Genomic DNA, 16,314 nt, shown 5'->3' with positions numbered 1-16,314 from the left:
CTCCCTCTGTCCGTCCGTCCCTCCCTCCCTCCCTCTGTCCGTCCGTCCCTCCCTCCCTCCCTCTGTCCGTCCGTCCCTCCCTCCCTCCCTCCCTCTGTCCGTCCCTCCCTCCCTCCCTCCCTCTGTCCGTCCGTCCCTCCCTCCCTCCCTCTGTCCGTCCGTCCCTCCCTCCCTCCCTCTGTCCGTCCGTCCCTCCCTCCCTCCCTCTGTCCGTCCGTCCCTCCCTCCCTCCCTCTGTCCGTCCCCTCCCTCCCTCCCTCCCTCTGTCCGTCCCTCCCTCCCTCCCTCTGTCCGTCCCTCCCTCCCTCCCTCCCTCTGTCCGTCCCTCCCTCCCTCCCTCCCTCTGTCCGTCCCTCCCTCCCTCCCTCTGTCCGTCCCTCCCTCCCTCCCTCTGTCCGTCCCTCCCCTCCCTCTGTCCGTCCCTATCTGTCTCCCTCCCTCTGTCCGTCCCTCCCTCCCTCCCTCCCTCTGTCCGTCCCTCCTCTGTCCGTCCCTCCCTCCCTCCCTCCGTCCCTCCCTCCCTCTGTCCGTCCCTCCCTCCCTCTGTCCGTCCCTCCCTCCCTCTGTCCGTCCCTCCCTCCCTCCCTCCCTCTGTCCGTCCCTCCCTCCCTCCCTCCCTCTGTCCGTCCCTCCCTCCCTCCCTCTGTCCGTCCCTCCCTCCCTCCCTCTGTCCGTCCCTCCCTCTGTCCCTCCCTCCCTCTGTCCCCCCCTCCCTCCCTCCCTCCCTCTGTCCCCCCTCCCTCCCTCCCTCCCTCCCTCCCTCTGTCCGTCCCTCCCTCCCTCCCTCCCTCCCTCCCTCTGTCCGTCCCTCCCTCCCTCCCTCTGTCCGTCCCTCCCTCCCTCCCTCTGTCCGTCCCTCCCTCCCTCCCTCCCTCTGTCCGTCCCTCCCTCTGTCCGTCCCTCCCTCCCTCCCTCTGTCCCTCCCTCCCTCTGTCCGTCCCTCCCTCCCTCCCTCTGTCCCTCCCTCCCTCCCTCTGTCCGTCCCTCCCTCCCTCCCTCCCTCTGTCCGTCCCTCCCTCCCTCCCTCCCTCTGTCCGTCCCTCCCTCCCTCCCTCTGTCCGTCCCTCCCTCCCTCCCTCTGTCCGTCCCTCCCTCCCTCCCTCTGTCCGTCCCTCCCTCCCTCCCTCTGTCCCTCCTCCCTCTGTCCCCCCCCTCCCTCCCTCCCTCCCTCTGTCCCCCCTCCCTCCCTCCCTCCCTCCCTCTGTCCGTCCCTCCCTCCCTCCCTCCCTCCCTCCCTCTGTCCGTCCCTCCCTCCCTCCGTCTGTCCTCCCTCCCTCCCTCCCTCCCTCTGTCCGTCCCTCCCTCCCTCCCTCCCTCCCTCCCTCTGTCCGTCCCTCCCTCCCTCCCTCCCTCCCTCTGTCCGTCCCTCCCTCCCTCCCTCCCTCTGTCCGTCCCTCCCTCCCTCCCTCCCTCTGTCCGTCCCTCCCTCCCTCCCTCCGTCTGTCTGTCCCTCCCTCCGTCTGTCTGTCCCTCCCTCCCTCCGTCTGTCTGTCCCTCCCTCCCTCCGTCTGTCTGTCCCTCCCTCCCTCCCTCCGTCTGTCTGTCCCCTCCCTCCCTCCCTCCGTCTGTCTGTCCCTCCCTCCCTCCCTCCGTCTGTCTGTCCCTCCCTCCCTCCCTCCGTCTGTCTGTCCCTCCCTCCCTCCCTCCGTCTGTCTGTCCCTCCCTCCCTCCCTCCGTCTGTCTGTCCCTCCCTCCCTCCGTCCGTCTGTCTGTCTGTCCGTCCCTCCCTCCGTCTGTCTGTCCGTCCCTCCCTCCCTCCGTCTGTCTGTCCGTCCCTCCCTCCCTCCGTCTGTCTGTCCGTCCCCTCCCTCCCTCCGTCTGTCTGTCCGTCCCTCCCTCCCTCCGTCTGTCCGTCCGTCCCTCCCTCCCTCCGTCTGTCTGTCCGTCCCTCCCTCCCTCCGTCTGTCTGTCCGTCCCTCCCTCCCTCCGTCTGTCTGTCCGTCCCTCCCTCCCTCCGTCTGTCTGTCCCACCCTCCCTCCCTCCGTCCGTCTGTCTGTCCGTCCCTCCCTCTGTCCGTCCCTCCCTCCCTCCGTCTGTCTGTCCCGTCCCTCCCTCCCTCCGTCTGTCTGTCCGTCCCTCCCTCCCTCTGTCTGTCTGTCCGTCCCTCCCTCCCTCTGTCTGTCCGTCCCTCCCTCTGTCCGTCCCTCCGTCCCTCCCTCTGTCCGTCCCTCCGTCCCTCCCTCTGTCCGTCCCTCCGTCCCTCCCTCTGTCCGTCCCTCCCTCCCTCCCTCTGTCCGTCCCTCCCTCCCTCCCTCCCTCTGTCCGTCCTCCCTCCCTCTGTCCGTCCCTCCCTCCCTCCCTTTGTCCCTCCCTCCCTCCCTCCCTCCCTCTGTCCCTCCCCTCCCTCCCTCCCTCTGTCCCTCCCTCCCTCCCTCCCTCCCTCTGTCCCTCCCTCCCTCCCTCCCTCCCTCTGTCCCTCCCTCCCTCTGTCCTCCCTCCCTCCCTCCCTCTGTCCCTCCCTCCCTCCCTCCCTCTGTCCCCTCCCTCCCTCCCTCCCTCCCTCTGTCCCTCCCTCCCTCTGTCCCTCCCTCCCTTCCCTCCCTCTGTCCCTCCCTCCCTCCCTCTGTCCGTCCCTCCCTCCCTCCCTCCCTCTGTCCGTCCCTCCCTCCCTCCCTCCCTCCCACTGTCCGTCCCTCCCTCTGTCCGTCCCTCCCTCCCTCCCTCCCTCCCTCCCTCCCTCCCTCTGTCCCTCCCTCCCTCCCTCTGTCCCTCCCTCCCTCCCTCTGTCCGTCCCTCCCTCTGTCCGTCCCTCCCTCTGTCCGTCCCTCCCTCCGTCCGTCCCTCCCTCCCTCTGTCCCTCCCTCCCTCCCTCCCCTCTGTCCCTCCCTCCCTCCCTCTGTCCCTCCCTCCCTCCCTCCCTCCCTCTGTCCCTCCCTCCCTCCCTCCGTCCGTCCCTCCCTCCCTCCCTCCCTCTGTCCGTCCCTCCCTCCCTCCCTCCCTCCCTCTGTCCCTCCCTCCCTCTGTCCCTCCCTCCCTCCCTCCCTCTGTCCCTCCCTCCCTCCCTCTGTCCGTCCCTCCCTCCCTCCCTCCCACTGTCCGTCCCTCCCTCTGTCCGTCCCTCCCTCCCTCCCTCTGTCCTCCCTCCCTCCCTCCCTCCCTCCCTCCCTCCCTCCCTCCCCTCTGTCCCTCCCTCCCTCCCTCTGTCCCTCCCTCCCTCTGTCCGTCCCTCCCTCTGTCCGTCCCTCCCTCTGTCCGTCCCTCCCTCCGTCTGTCCCTCCCTCCCTCTGTCCCTCCCTCCCTCCCTCCCTCCCTCTGTCTCTCCCTCCCTCCCTCCCTCCCTCTGTCCCTCCCTCCCTCCCCTCTGTCCCTCCCTCCCTCCCTCCCTCCCTCTGTCCCTCCCTCCCTCCCTCTGTCCCTCCCTCCCTCCCTCCGTCCGTCCCTCCCTCCCTCCCTCCCTCTGTCCCGTCCCTCCCTCCCTCCCTCTGTCCGTCCCTCCCTCCCTCCGTCCGTCCCTCCCTCCCTCCCTCCCTCTGTCCGTCCCTCCCTCCGTCCCTCCCTCCGTCCCTCCGTCCGTCCGTCCCTCCGTCCCTCCCTCCCTCCGTCCGTCCGTCCGTCCCTCCCTCCCTCCGTCCGTCCCTCCCTCCGTCCCTCCCTCCCTCCGTCCCTCCCTCCCTCCGTCCCTCCCTCCCTCCGTCCCTCCCTCCCTCCGTCCCTCCCTCCCTCCATCCGTCCATCCATTCCTCCCTTTGCTGTGCGGCACATTCAATTAAGTGTTTGTTTTTGGTAGAGTCTGGTATTGACAGCTACTGCAGGGAAAGAGTTTGCTGAACGCAGACAAATGCGTGTCTGCAGCCCATCTCTAATTTTCTCTTATGTATTGATTGAAGAATGAAGACATCACATAGTAATATTGAATATGTAACTAATGTAACTAATAAGTTTCTCTTGGCTCTTTATAAACCCACATATCACACAGTTCTCATTTTCCAGAACCTGTCAGATAGAAGAACGGATTCCTCTGTGTTTAATAGAAACCAACCAACAATGTAACACTAAATGTGACCTCTGGTTTATCAGTATATAGACCGGTTTAAGACCTTGTAAACACAGCGTTATTTTAAAGCATTTAGCCCCTTCTTATAGCCTATTAAATGCACTTTGGCTCTGATAGTCCAAGAACAATGTAAGTGATTGGGCCCGATGTCCCCACATTTCCTGACAAGGGTTTGCTTTAAGTTAATTTCAACATTGCATGCGGCATACAGAAGCGTTAATGTTTAGTTACTGCAGCCCTGCTTGGTCTGGGCAATCAGGGGAAGGGGACATTTAAACAGAACTGTGTCCATCTCCAACCGGCTGCAGAGATGAACACACAGCGCTCCTGATCTACTCGCCACCTGTGTTAGTGACACAGCGCTGTGTGTATAGGAGCAAGACGCTGTTCAGGGCAGAGACAATAAGGGGGGGCACTGACATTGAAACAACCCCCCCGCCCGTAGCTCTGCTCACAGGGCGGAAGGAGGGATGTAAGTTGAAATCTAGTATATAGGACGCTGCAGGTGAATGTGCACCCCTACCAGATATAACTTTGTAGATCCAAGTTATAGGTGCACACTAATTAAAGGGAATTAAAGTCCAATATTATCCCTTTAAATAGGGAATTTTAGGACAGAAGAGTGTATAAAATTCTGCAAGAATCCTGCATATTAAACGTGTATTTATAGCCTAATCTCTGAGCAGCTCTGCTTATTTTTGGCGAGTATGGCGGTTTTCTTGTGTGTTAAATAAAATGTACCCTGGCAGATGGGCTGCTGAATTTAGGATAGCTGAGCCTTGGAGAAAAAAAAAACTACAATCTCTAGATAATTGTTAAAATCAGCTATCTTTCGACCTTGGAAGTAAAGAGAGAAACAGTTTAGGCGCTTTTGCTGCTGCAAATTCAGTGTATCTGGCATGGGCCGGTGCCAGAGAGTGTCATCTCGTCACCGAGTGCATTAGACATGACAGCCAGGATGACAGTTTTGATTTCACTTCTTCTTCTTCCCCCCCCCCCCCTCCCCCTTCTTTGCAGACCTGGTTAAGAAGTTACATCAAGCTGTTCCAGGCTCCATGCCAACGATGCGGGAAGTTTTTGCAAGACGGCCTACCACCCACGTGGAGGGATTTCCGTACCTTAGAGGCTTTCCATGATACCTGCAGGCAATAGCACAGACGTATTGATCCGTGGGACTTGGGGATATTGCAAGAGTTGCATTGATGACAACTTTACTACGATTTTTTTTTTTTTTTTTTTTTTGGAGGCCCAAATTTTCCAAATCATCAAATGCGTTTTTGGACTGAGATGAAGTTTCTCATAGTGTCCAGGGAACATGGACCTCTGAACCTTCACAGATGAGATGTACTGCTCTCTATGGACACTGCTAATGTTAGAGACATTTCTCCATGCCGGAGGCACAGCGATGACATTTGGAAATGGTTCAGACCTTGGACTTACGGGGAATTTAATGATTTGCGCATCTGTTTTCCCATCTTGTTTCTCTCTCCATAAGAGTACATAAAAATAAATGATAGAAAACATTTTTAACTGCTTTTGATAAACAGTAGCATATTGTACAACGCCGTTTTTGGTTCATTTTTGATTAAAAATATATTTTTATCTTGTTTGCAGCTATGAGTTTGTTCAATAAATGATCCGCCCATACTTGTAGAACATAGGGCAACGCAAGAGACCAAATGATGGTTGAGGGCAAATGGTAAACGTGATGAAATCCTACAGTTGTCAAGATCCGTCTTTTAAGGCTTTCTAGGGTTTCATTTGATCCTGCTCAGTATAGTGTAAGTTTGACAGAATGGTATTTAAAAGACAGAGCGACTCTTAAAGTTGAGCTAAATCCACATTTTATAGAACCCCATGTAAGAAGCATATTTTCAAACATGCAAGATTGACAAAATCTGTTTCTTTGCCTGAGTAGCAAATTAATGATTTGCCACAATGTGGGTGGAGCTGTCTATACTGCCAATGTGGGCGTGGCAGTGTGTACTGCCAATGTGGGCGTGGCAGTGTGTACTGCCAATGTGGGCGTGGCAGTGTGTACTGCCAATGTGGGCGTGGCGGTGTGTACTGCCAGTGTGGGCATCACAGTACAACACATGAAGTTAGAGCAAGATCTATTGACAAATAAACTCTAACATTGATTATAAACTCAGGAAAATTGAATGCAAAATCAGGAAAGCTTATTGGGGCCAATATACATCACCATGTCACCTCTGTATTTCCTTACATGATCCTCCTATGCGGTGAAATGTACATGTATAACTGCTTAGCATTTCACATATATTTGAGAAATATTCAACTGCTGACAGAGCTTTAAACCTGTTGCTCTTTATCGGTTTTCCAACCAAGAGTTTGCTCATCGTGGGCCTGATTCAGCTTCGGCTGTAAGTCCGTTGCGTGCCGTATATTGCGTGGAATTGCCCTGCGCATGCCCGGGAACAGACTTTACTCCAGTGAACGCAATTCATTTCCAAACGCAAATGATGCTTCCGACTGCCAACGACTTGCAGGGCAGAACGAGTATAGGAAGGAGCGGATGCACGTACGCCAATGTACAGTAGGTGCCGAGGTCAAACGCACGCTCAGTCGTCCGATACAAGCATCTGGTCGCGTTTTTAGCTGTATCATTTGCACCGACTATAGGGCAGGTGTATGTGCCGACTGATAGTAATAACAGGACACTTTAAGAACATCCTGATTTATGTATTTCAAGAAAAAAAGTTTTAAAAAATATGTTTTAAGTATATTTTTTATTAATGATTATGACTGGTTGATTTATTTAAAAAAACTGGCTCCAAGTGCATGTTGATCCATAGCACAATCCCCACGTGTGTTTTACTGCTTGTCATCTTTTCACCAGCCAACTCCGTAGTTTCATTTTATTTGTATCTTTAATCTGAGTGAAAAAGCAAAAAACACAGATAAAATGCTAATGTCTCCCTGCCCTGAGCGATGTCTAAGGCTTGTGGGATTGTTCTACTTGGGATGGAGGTCTGTTAGGGAATACTCCTTTACACTTTAAATCGGTAAGATTAAACCGTGCGTTTTCCCTTTACGCCTCATATGAGGTTCAATTGTGGGGTTTACTTGTCCTATAAAATCTGATTTGCCTTGTTGCTGTAAATCTCTATCTATTTACACTTTGGTTAATTCTCTCTCCAGGATGTTTTTGGCAGAGGGAATCTCCGCTTTAACAGCTTCACCGCCCCCAGTTGGGTTCATGGAAAGATCACACACAAACAAGAAGCTTCATCTGTACACTGAGATAATTAGCTAGCACAGCAACGCCTTAGTCCATCTTTACTTTAATTAGGTTTCTGCGGCTCAGATGTTATCGTCTTTGTGTAAAGTTTGGTGAATTTGACAGAGGGGGAGTGGTGAATCGTGGGTAATATTCCAGCCAGCGGGATACGCATCAAATCACATTACAAACAGGTTAAAAGGGCTTTGTGTTTTTTGGTTACCATTTTATGCACCAGGACCTGGTAAGACGAAGACTATTATTTAAAGTGTCATAAAACATAATGGCATTCTATAAAAAAAAATTAGTTTTTATTTGCATCTAAAAAATATCAGAAACAGCATCAGGAGATTGTCGTATTTAGCTGGTTCTGTAAATGAGAGGGGTGTTATGTTGTCCACACACCGGTCACCAATTGCTCAGTTCTGGTCTGTACTTTAGCATGTTCCGTGTTACTTCTGGGTCATTGGATGACCTAACGCAACCGCCTATGTTGGCATCGTCAATCCTGGTTTTCCATCCTGTTGGTTCAAGTATAATACAGTCAGATTTGACATTTTAGAATGGGGTCACACACTGTAATGGTTACTGGCACGTCTGGTCTCTGTATGTTGTCAGTATTAATGGCTTGCAATTACTTTTTGTATAATATTATTAGTATTGTTGTTTATATAGTAATCATGTTACACAGCGCTGTACAGAGAATATGGGTTCAATCACATCATTCGCTGCTACATTGGAGCTTACAGTCTAAGTTCCCTACCGTACACACACTAGGGTCTTTTTTGTCAGAAGCCAATTAACCTGCCAGTATGTCTTTGTATTGTTGGGGGAACAAAACAGAAGTGCAAGTTGCTCAATCAATTTATAGGTTCGTGGCAGGTGCTTGAAGGGGTGGGGTTACCCAGAGAGGAACAAACACAGAGAAAAATCCCCCAGCACCCTGCTATAACCAACAAAATGCAGAAATCCCCGTTGCACACATTTGCAAGTGCATGATAAGCCACCTGCCACGTCAAGGTGCTTCTGCTAATAGGGTGGTCGTAACGTAAACAGTAAGAGTCCCTATTTTTGGGCCATACATATGTGTTTTTAAATTGAGAGCTAACTTGTCAAGAGGTAGCCAAAAAGCCTCCAAATGGCAATACAGCCACAGCAATCCCCATCAGCTACTGATGCCAAACATGCAGTGTTGCTGTGTTTGTTCCTTTCTGGATAACCCCGTCCATTCAAGCACCTGCCATGAACCTATAAATTGATTGAGCAACTTCCATTTCTGCATTATTGTTTGAGAGGCATGTTCTAGCATCAGTAGCTGATGGGGAGTGCTGGTCCTCTAGTGCCATTTGGAGGAGTTTGAGGTACCTCTTGGTAAGTTAGCTCTCAATTTAAAAACACATATATGTGTGACCCAAAAGTAGGGACTCTCACTGTTTAGAGTTAGGATCACCCTATTAGCAGAAGCACCTTGACGGGCCTGGTGGCTTACCAGACGTTTGCAAATTTGTGTAACTGAGAATTCTGCATTTTTTTGTACAAATAGAAATGACAGCTCCTTTGCTGGTTATAGCAGTGTGCTGGGAGATTAGTCTCTGTATTGTTGGAGGAAACACACAAACACAGGCAGAACATACAAACTCCACACAGATACGGCTTTGGTTGTAAATGAATCCACAACCCCAGCATTGTAAGACAACAATGCTAACCGCTGTGCCATATAATAGTTAACTATTAAAAGGATCATTATTGCAATCACACTTATTAGTTTAATTTCCAGAAATACATTTTACTTTGTAATTTAAAACAATTATTCCTTGTAGCACAATAATTTGGCCACTGGATGGCGCTGTCATGTGGCTGGCTCTGATCATATTGAGCTTTACCTCTGCAAAACAATACCCTTATCAGATACCACAGTCTTTCAATAAATATAATTTGTAGAGAAATGCATGCAAATAGCAGTAGATCACTGCAGGTATATAAGGACCAGTCATTATATATATAGGGCTGATGGGGCCTGGCAGAAGCAGGCTCCAGTCTGCTGTGCAGAACCTCAGTTATGGGAGGCTGGCAGAGGACCTTCCACATGACATCTTGGCCATTATTACAAGTAAACCATTAGGCTTAAAAGGTGAATGTATCATGTCCTTAAGAAGATGAGTGAGACAGGAGCTTGTTGAAAATCATTATTGATCATCCTAACCGCACAATTACCTTCTGTATTATTACGGCAGTTCCTGGACGGTCTTAACTCTTTCACTGCAAAGTTAACTCTTTAAGTGTCTAATATGAAACCAACTTAGCGATTTTTTTTTTTTGATTTTTTTTTCTGGTTTTGAAATCAATAAAATGTAATACTTGTAACCATTATATAAAAGGTGTAACCTGGTCTGGTGCAATTCCAGATCTTTTTTGGTTAATGTCCATTTTATGATGTGTTGGACTAGGGTCAGAGTTCACTTTTTGTTGTTAATCCAAAATTAATCCTGTGAGTGTGTGTGGGAATTTAGACTGTAACCTCCAATGGGACAGGGACTGATGTAAGAGACAAATATTCTCTGTACAGAGCTGCAGGATTTAAATAAATAAAATGATGATAATCTCCTGAACGACGGGGATGTCCTCAGTTCATTAGCCAATCAGATGATAGGAATGTCCACAGCAGCACTGAGTATTTCATGCCTCTTGTGGGAGGCAATGATGTGTCCACCTGTGTGATTGTGTTAGTGAGGACAGGGCTCTATGTGACAGGGGCAGTGACATGATGTGAGGAGGGGAATGGAGGCAGTGGGAAGCCACAGACAGAATAATATAGTGGAAGGAGCAGGGTCTCCCAGCAGCACATAGTATATCAGGAGATGAGTGATGTGTCAGTGAGGACAGGGCTCTATGTGACAGGGGCAGTGACATGATGTGAGAAGGGGAATGGAGGCAGCAGGAAGCCACAGACAGAATAATATAGTGGAAGGAGCAGGGTCTCCCAGCAGCACATAGTATATCAGGAGATGAGTGATGTGTCAGTGAGGACAGGGCTCTATGTGACAGGGGCAGTGACATGATGTGAGAAGGGGAATGGAGGCAGCAGGAAGCCACAGACAGAATAATATAGTGGAAGGAGCAGGGTCTCCCAGCAGCATATAGTATATCAGGAGATGGGTGATGTGTTAGTGAGGACAGGGCTCTATGTGACAGGGGCAGTGACATGATGTGAGGAGGGGAATGGAGGCACCAGGGCGCCACAGCAGCAAATTGATGTTTGATGTGGGCACGACTTGTACTCCACTGGTATGCGCAGATTCCTTTCCCTTATTATATATACTTAGTACAAATCTCAGTATCTGATATTATGTATGTAGTTGTACTGTTGCACATCACAACTTCCCTTGTTTTCCGGCACAACTGAACACAATAAGCACGATAAGTGTGGCAGGAGGGCCTACACTAACTGGGGCAATCTCACCTGCATGGTGGCTGTACCACTGTGAAAGGAAGCTTTACTAAATCTACTCTATGGAGTAAGACTTTGGCTGCAAGTGAGGCCCTGAAACTAGACATAACTGTTACAGTAAACTGGTGGTGGTCAGGATTTACACTACATACCAGTCATCTAGCATATCCTTTATGTATATTTAATTTATTATTGTTCCAAGTGTGCAGTGTCATGCTTCCGTATAGACAATACCACGTGTTAGGCAAGTTATGCAGGATAGCCTTTCATATGGTCCTAAATTATTCAATGGCTACTTGTGTTTTCTGCCAATGCTGAATGGAAACATATTTTTCTATAACAACGTGTATGCACAAGACATTCAGTGATGGCCTAGTCTCAGAGTAATAGGTAAACAGCAAGACTCTTTCTTCATTTTACTTGTTCCATGGCCAATTACTAAAGTGAGCTTCTGATAGTGTAGTAAATATAGTCATCAGCTCCTACTCCATCATTTGTACCCTTTCCTCCTGATCGTGCAAGGACATCTGTCCTTTAATTTACGAGGTGGACAAGATAGTATATCATCTGCACTGAGGATTAAGGTCCACTCCTTTGTAGGCTAGCTCTGCTCTGCTTTCAACCAGTATCTCCAGTCCTTTTGGACTCTCACCAGAACCACGGATGTGAGCTTCATCCACCTTCACCCAACAGAGCTTAGACCTAAATTAAAGCTCTCCTAGGGGATAGGAATCTAGGAATAATGACATCATTTGCATGTTTTCAATATTATGTAACACCAGCCAACATCTGCATAATGTCATTCACCTGTTCTTCCTTAGGAAAGGGTCAGCCATGGACCAATGTATAGAGACTTCTTAGGTTAGGAGACCAGATGAAAAACAACCTCGGCTCCATATATATAGACTGATTAAGATATCAATTAATTATAACAATTCAAATGATCAAATGCAAATGTAAGATCATGGTCCTTTCTGAAGCCCATTACCCATCGATCTCATCAACCAGACCCCATACAACCTTGCAGAGACCTCATTGCACTAAGTGGCTATGAGATAGGTCCAAGCAAAGAGCTAAATCGGCAGCATAACTCAGGCTTGTAATCAGCAGAGGAAGCGAGTCAGCCAGCTGATTGGGCCATGTGGTGGTAAGCCCTGCCCACAATGCACCCAAGCCACTCCCACATCACTGACCACGCCCATACCTCTTCAAAGCCACACCAGTTGTTCAATAGGCCACACCTTCTGGAGCTGACAATCCATGACGTTGGCAGTTTTGTAATTGGGGGTGGGTGGTTTTAAGGGGAGGGTCATGCATAAAGACCCCTTTCCTCCGCTTACCTTCTTGTTTTAATGTTTATTGCGTTATTATTTGTGTTTTGTCGCATACGAGATACTGTAGGAGTTTCTACTTCAATCTCAGAACAATTATTTGGCTTATCCGGTTAATCATTCTTATAAATGGAAAAAAATGGTAAGATGTTCAAGAAAATCCTAAATAGGTCGTCTTTGCAGTGTTTTATTCACAATGATGGTCTGTACTTGGCAGTAATTCCCTTTCAGTGATAATTTCAGAATTGGATGACAGAGATAATTTGCCTCGATTTTCCACGTTTTGATATTTAATCTTTGCAGATCACATTCAATACCAATGACATTGTGACACAAAAATTCAATATTAGGTGACGGAAATGTAATCACACAAATTAGTCGCCCTATTAAGAGCCAACACATCCAGCAATAAAGAAAGGGCTGAGTGTTCTCTTCTGCATTTAGCTCTCTGCCGTTACTGAGTTTTATGAAGAATACGAGACGTCGATAAAAATCAGATTTGTGTTTCAATCCCAATTTTTATACATAATTTGAGCAGCGCTGTGAGTGTCTGTTCTGTGCTGCACATAGAAAATGCTGAAATCCTTACAGAAATATATTAAATAACACAATCTGCTGTAACCCATAGCAACCAATCAGAGAGCAGCTTCTAGCGTACTCAGATTAATTAAAACTGATTGGATTGGTTGCTATGGGATACAGCATCTCTGCACCATTCTATTCTATTGGTCCCATTGTGTGAACCTGTTCAACCAATCAAAGGAGACAACATCATCATTATCAGTGATCTGTATGTAGCATTCATGGTAATGGATAAATATACTGATTTACGAACCTTCTTAAGGATATTTATGCATATTCACATTTATTAGCATGAGTGGGAAATTTTACTCGACCGAAATAGAATTAAATAACAGAAGTTGAGTTCAGTGGGGGCAGAGGCAAGTTACATGTGGGCTGTACAACGATGATGATCAACCTAATGTAGCCATCTAACTGCAGAAGGGCTGCCAAAATGACCCCTTCATCAGCCCATCTCTCTCTGGGAAATGCCACCAGGTGCTCCACTGACCTTTCACAGGCACTCAGACCTCCCACTTGGTATTAAATGCCCCACATGCCCTCAGATCTCCTATGTACTCTAAGGGGTAAATTTATCGAGCTGCAGGTTTGAAAAACTGGAGGTGTTGCCTATAGCAACCAATCAGAATCTAGCTATCATTTATTTAGTACCCTCTACAAAATGACAGCTAGAATCTGATTGGTTGCTGTAGGCAACATCTCCACTTCAAACCTGCAGCTTGATACATTTTCCCCTACAACTCCATTCAGACCTCCCCATACGTCACTCAAACCCCCCCTCCCCACTTACACTTGCATCATGCTACTCACCCCTCACTAAGAGTATGAGTGACGACGCATTACTAATCTAACGACCACTAATTAGACACTGATTAATTGGTAATAGGAGGCTAATTTCTGGGCATTAGATTAATAGTGTTAACTTGTGATTGTTATTCCATCCTGCTTACCACTTATTTCCCACTGAGAACGTGGGCAGACCACAGGGTATAGACTGCACTGTACACTGTGTCCAAGGAGCAATAATGCTAATTGGGTCACATGTACAATACTGCCAGCCACACCTACCTGGATGTACCACCAGACAGGTGATACATCCCATTACAGGTCCAGGCTGTAGGCCTCGTTACAGTGATACAAAAAGAACACTGCAACTCGCTCATTCAATTCATACCTAGCAAAAGGCATGAGAGTCTCCAACTGCATTAGAGCACGATCCCTGGTCTTTATGTGAGACTACTTTAAAAAGCAAGTAAAACCTTGGGACATCACTGTCATGCAGCTATGAAAAAAAGAAACTAACCGTACAGCTTCGGTGCAAGCCTAAATAGAATTATTAATTACACTAATTACAGTTATCAACACACAGATGATTCTTGAGAAGATCATATGATTATTGTTGGTCCAGAAATGTTTGTAGTTTTTCACATTTTCATGTGTCCCCTCTCAGCACCTCCCAATGCCGGTGCCATGGTGTGTAATCGTCCATCAGTCGGGTTTTGTTGTTATAAAATGTCGTTTTCCACTTTGGTGATTGGAATGAAAAGGTCATTTCAACAGTTCCTTTATACAGTATAGCAGTACACCACTGTGTGCGCATAGTACACCACTATGTGCACTGATGTGAATAGTAATAGAATATTAGCATTAGTAATAGCATTTGATGTCACCGTCTTTCTTGTGGTTGAATAGTCATTTTCCACATGTTTTCAAGATCCGTGGCATAACAGCATTTTAAAGTCTTGTAAGTCTTTTCAAAGGACAATATGATCCTCCTTTATATCAAAATTAAAAATTCATGTTGGTATTTTACTTCTGCAATAACTAGTTTATAAACTGTAAACTATTTCCAGAGTCCTGCTGACCTTATCCAGGACATTGGAAGACTCTGGTGGAGCCGCACCTGCCCGTAGTGTGTTCTGTCTGGGTAGGATGTAGTATCAAGGTTGCCTCTTGGTTGTTGGAGCTTAAATGTATACACTAATCTTATAGCAGAGTGAGAGAAATAATAATAACTATTTCCTAAACTCGGGAAGCTATTTTGGGACTTGGTAATTAAAGCGGTACATTATAATAGGAATATTTGTCACATTATATATTCTTAGTCTGAGGACAGTCATCCACATAGCAAGACTCAGGCAGAGCTGGACACACTGAGATGTTCAAATCTATTGAGCATAGGTGGCAACATCTGGCTTGGAGATTTCCGCGCAGGAGGCAGGAGTTACGCTGGGTTAATTTCTGTAATACACTGTCAAAATCTCTGTGCTAGAAGTTCCCACCGATACCATGAAATGATGGGAGATTTGTACAGCCGTTTTCCTGCTGCAGCACAAATGTTCCCATTTTGTCCTCTGTCACCCGGACAGATCCTAGTTTTCAGGGAAATTGCTTAACGCAGTCTCGGTTACTTGGGTGTCCTGAATCATGTCATCAGGGGCAAGGGGAGCTTTTTTGGGATCCTAGGCAAAAATGACACTCTGAACTCATGGCTCTGTCTTTGCACATAGTTTAATCTTGTACCTGCTGTGAATAAAAGATGCGCGACTCAAATTATATTGATGCACCTTTTCAGGTGTTCCATCACTTAATCTGACAAAGCCTTAACGCTGATACATCGGTTACCGCACCTGTGCCCCTGGAGATTGAGTGCACCCAGGCAGCTGCCTCTGCTGCCAAACCCTTGTGCACATCTGGCATACTGGAAGGTGAGTTACACTTCTTATACGTGATAGAAAATACAACACGTGTGTCATTTAAGCCCCACAATTATTGATAGATTCATTTTACACACAGCAGGATAACTGTGGTTTTGAGCCCTTAAAAAGAGGATCGGAACTGGCGTATGCCTATATTGGCAAGTTGTACACACACGAAGCCCTCCGTCCACGCACCAACACGCTGCATTTCATCCATAACCCTGATTGTCTGTGACACAAGATAGATAGGACGTGATGTTAATATTCGGAACGTTGACAACGCCTCTCAACTCCATAGCAATATCACAGAACAAAGGACACCACATCAAGAAGCCGCTTCCTGCTAGTTTCACTTCTTCTATTTTCTCTTTAATTTCAATGTCAATATTGTACACATGTACAGGTCTGTTTAATTTGTGCCCCCTGGGAGCCTCCTTCTCCCTGCCGTCATGCATTTTTCATTGCCCGTTTGCCGCTTCTCTCTCTGCTTGCCTCAGGAGCTGGTATTGATCAAGACACAGAAAAACAGTCCAATTTCCTCCTCAAGGCCTTTTTGTCAGCTCCTGCGCTTCCTCCCGGTTCCCCCCATGGGCTCCGGTTCCATTTATAGGAAAAGTTTTCTGAATAATAAAACTACTCCCAGTTGGCTGTAGTGCCAGGAAAGTGTTAATTCCTTGAGTGTTACATGCAAGACACAGAAAGTGTAACTTGTATCGGCAGAGTTATATGGTCTTAGGCAGGCCTGGGTAACTTGTTTCTTGTACTGGGCATGTGTCAAAAATAAAGATGTCCAGCAGCCGGACTACATACCTGATTGGACCCTATACCTTCCCGGGGATGTTGTAGCCTTTAAAGCATAGTATAATAGCTATTGAAGATGATGAACCTCCCATGTTATGAAAAACATGAACGCGATTGTAGTCAAAAACCTGCAGAACAGAGAATAGACTCCAGGCCCCATTTATGAAACAAACAATGCAACATTATACATTAAATGTCTGGTTTTGCAGAGGAGCAG

General features: G+C 48.3%; 1 protein-coding gene and 1 long non-coding RNA gene across 3 annotated transcripts in view; one reads left to right on the top strand and one right to left on the bottom strand.

Moving 5' to 3' along the window:
* Window positions 1-5,597, top strand: part of MED27 (mediator complex subunit 27) — a 182,354-nt gene extending 176,757 nt beyond the window's left edge. Inside the window, exon 8 of the mRNA XM_075185275.1 lies at window positions 5,013-5,597. Coding sequence (XP_075041376.1) covers window positions 5,013-5,147 — 135 coding nt within the window. The 3' untranslated portion in view covers window positions 5,148-5,597. The remainder of the gene's footprint in view (window positions 1-5,012) is intronic.
* Window positions 5,598-7,531: 1,934 nt separating this feature from the next.
* LOC142101104 (uncharacterized) overlaps window positions 7,532-16,314 on the bottom strand; it is a 53,203-nt gene continuing 44,420 nt past the window's right edge. For both annotated transcript variants that reach the window (XR_012678964.1, XR_012678963.1), the window contains one exon: window positions 7,532-7,757. This is a non-coding gene — a long non-coding RNA (uncharacterized LOC142101104). The remainder of the gene's footprint in view (window positions 7,758-16,314) is intronic.

Source organism: Mixophyes fleayi, chromosome 9 (assembly GCF_038048845.1).
Source record: "Mixophyes fleayi isolate aMixFle1 chromosome 9, aMixFle1.hap1, whole genome shotgun sequence".
In the NCBI taxonomy this organism is placed as follows: Eukaryota; Metazoa; Chordata; class Amphibia; order Anura; family Limnodynastidae; genus Mixophyes; species Mixophyes fleayi.
Note: the sequence above shows the minus strand (reverse complement) of the source record. Positions and strands in the feature narration are given on the sequence as shown.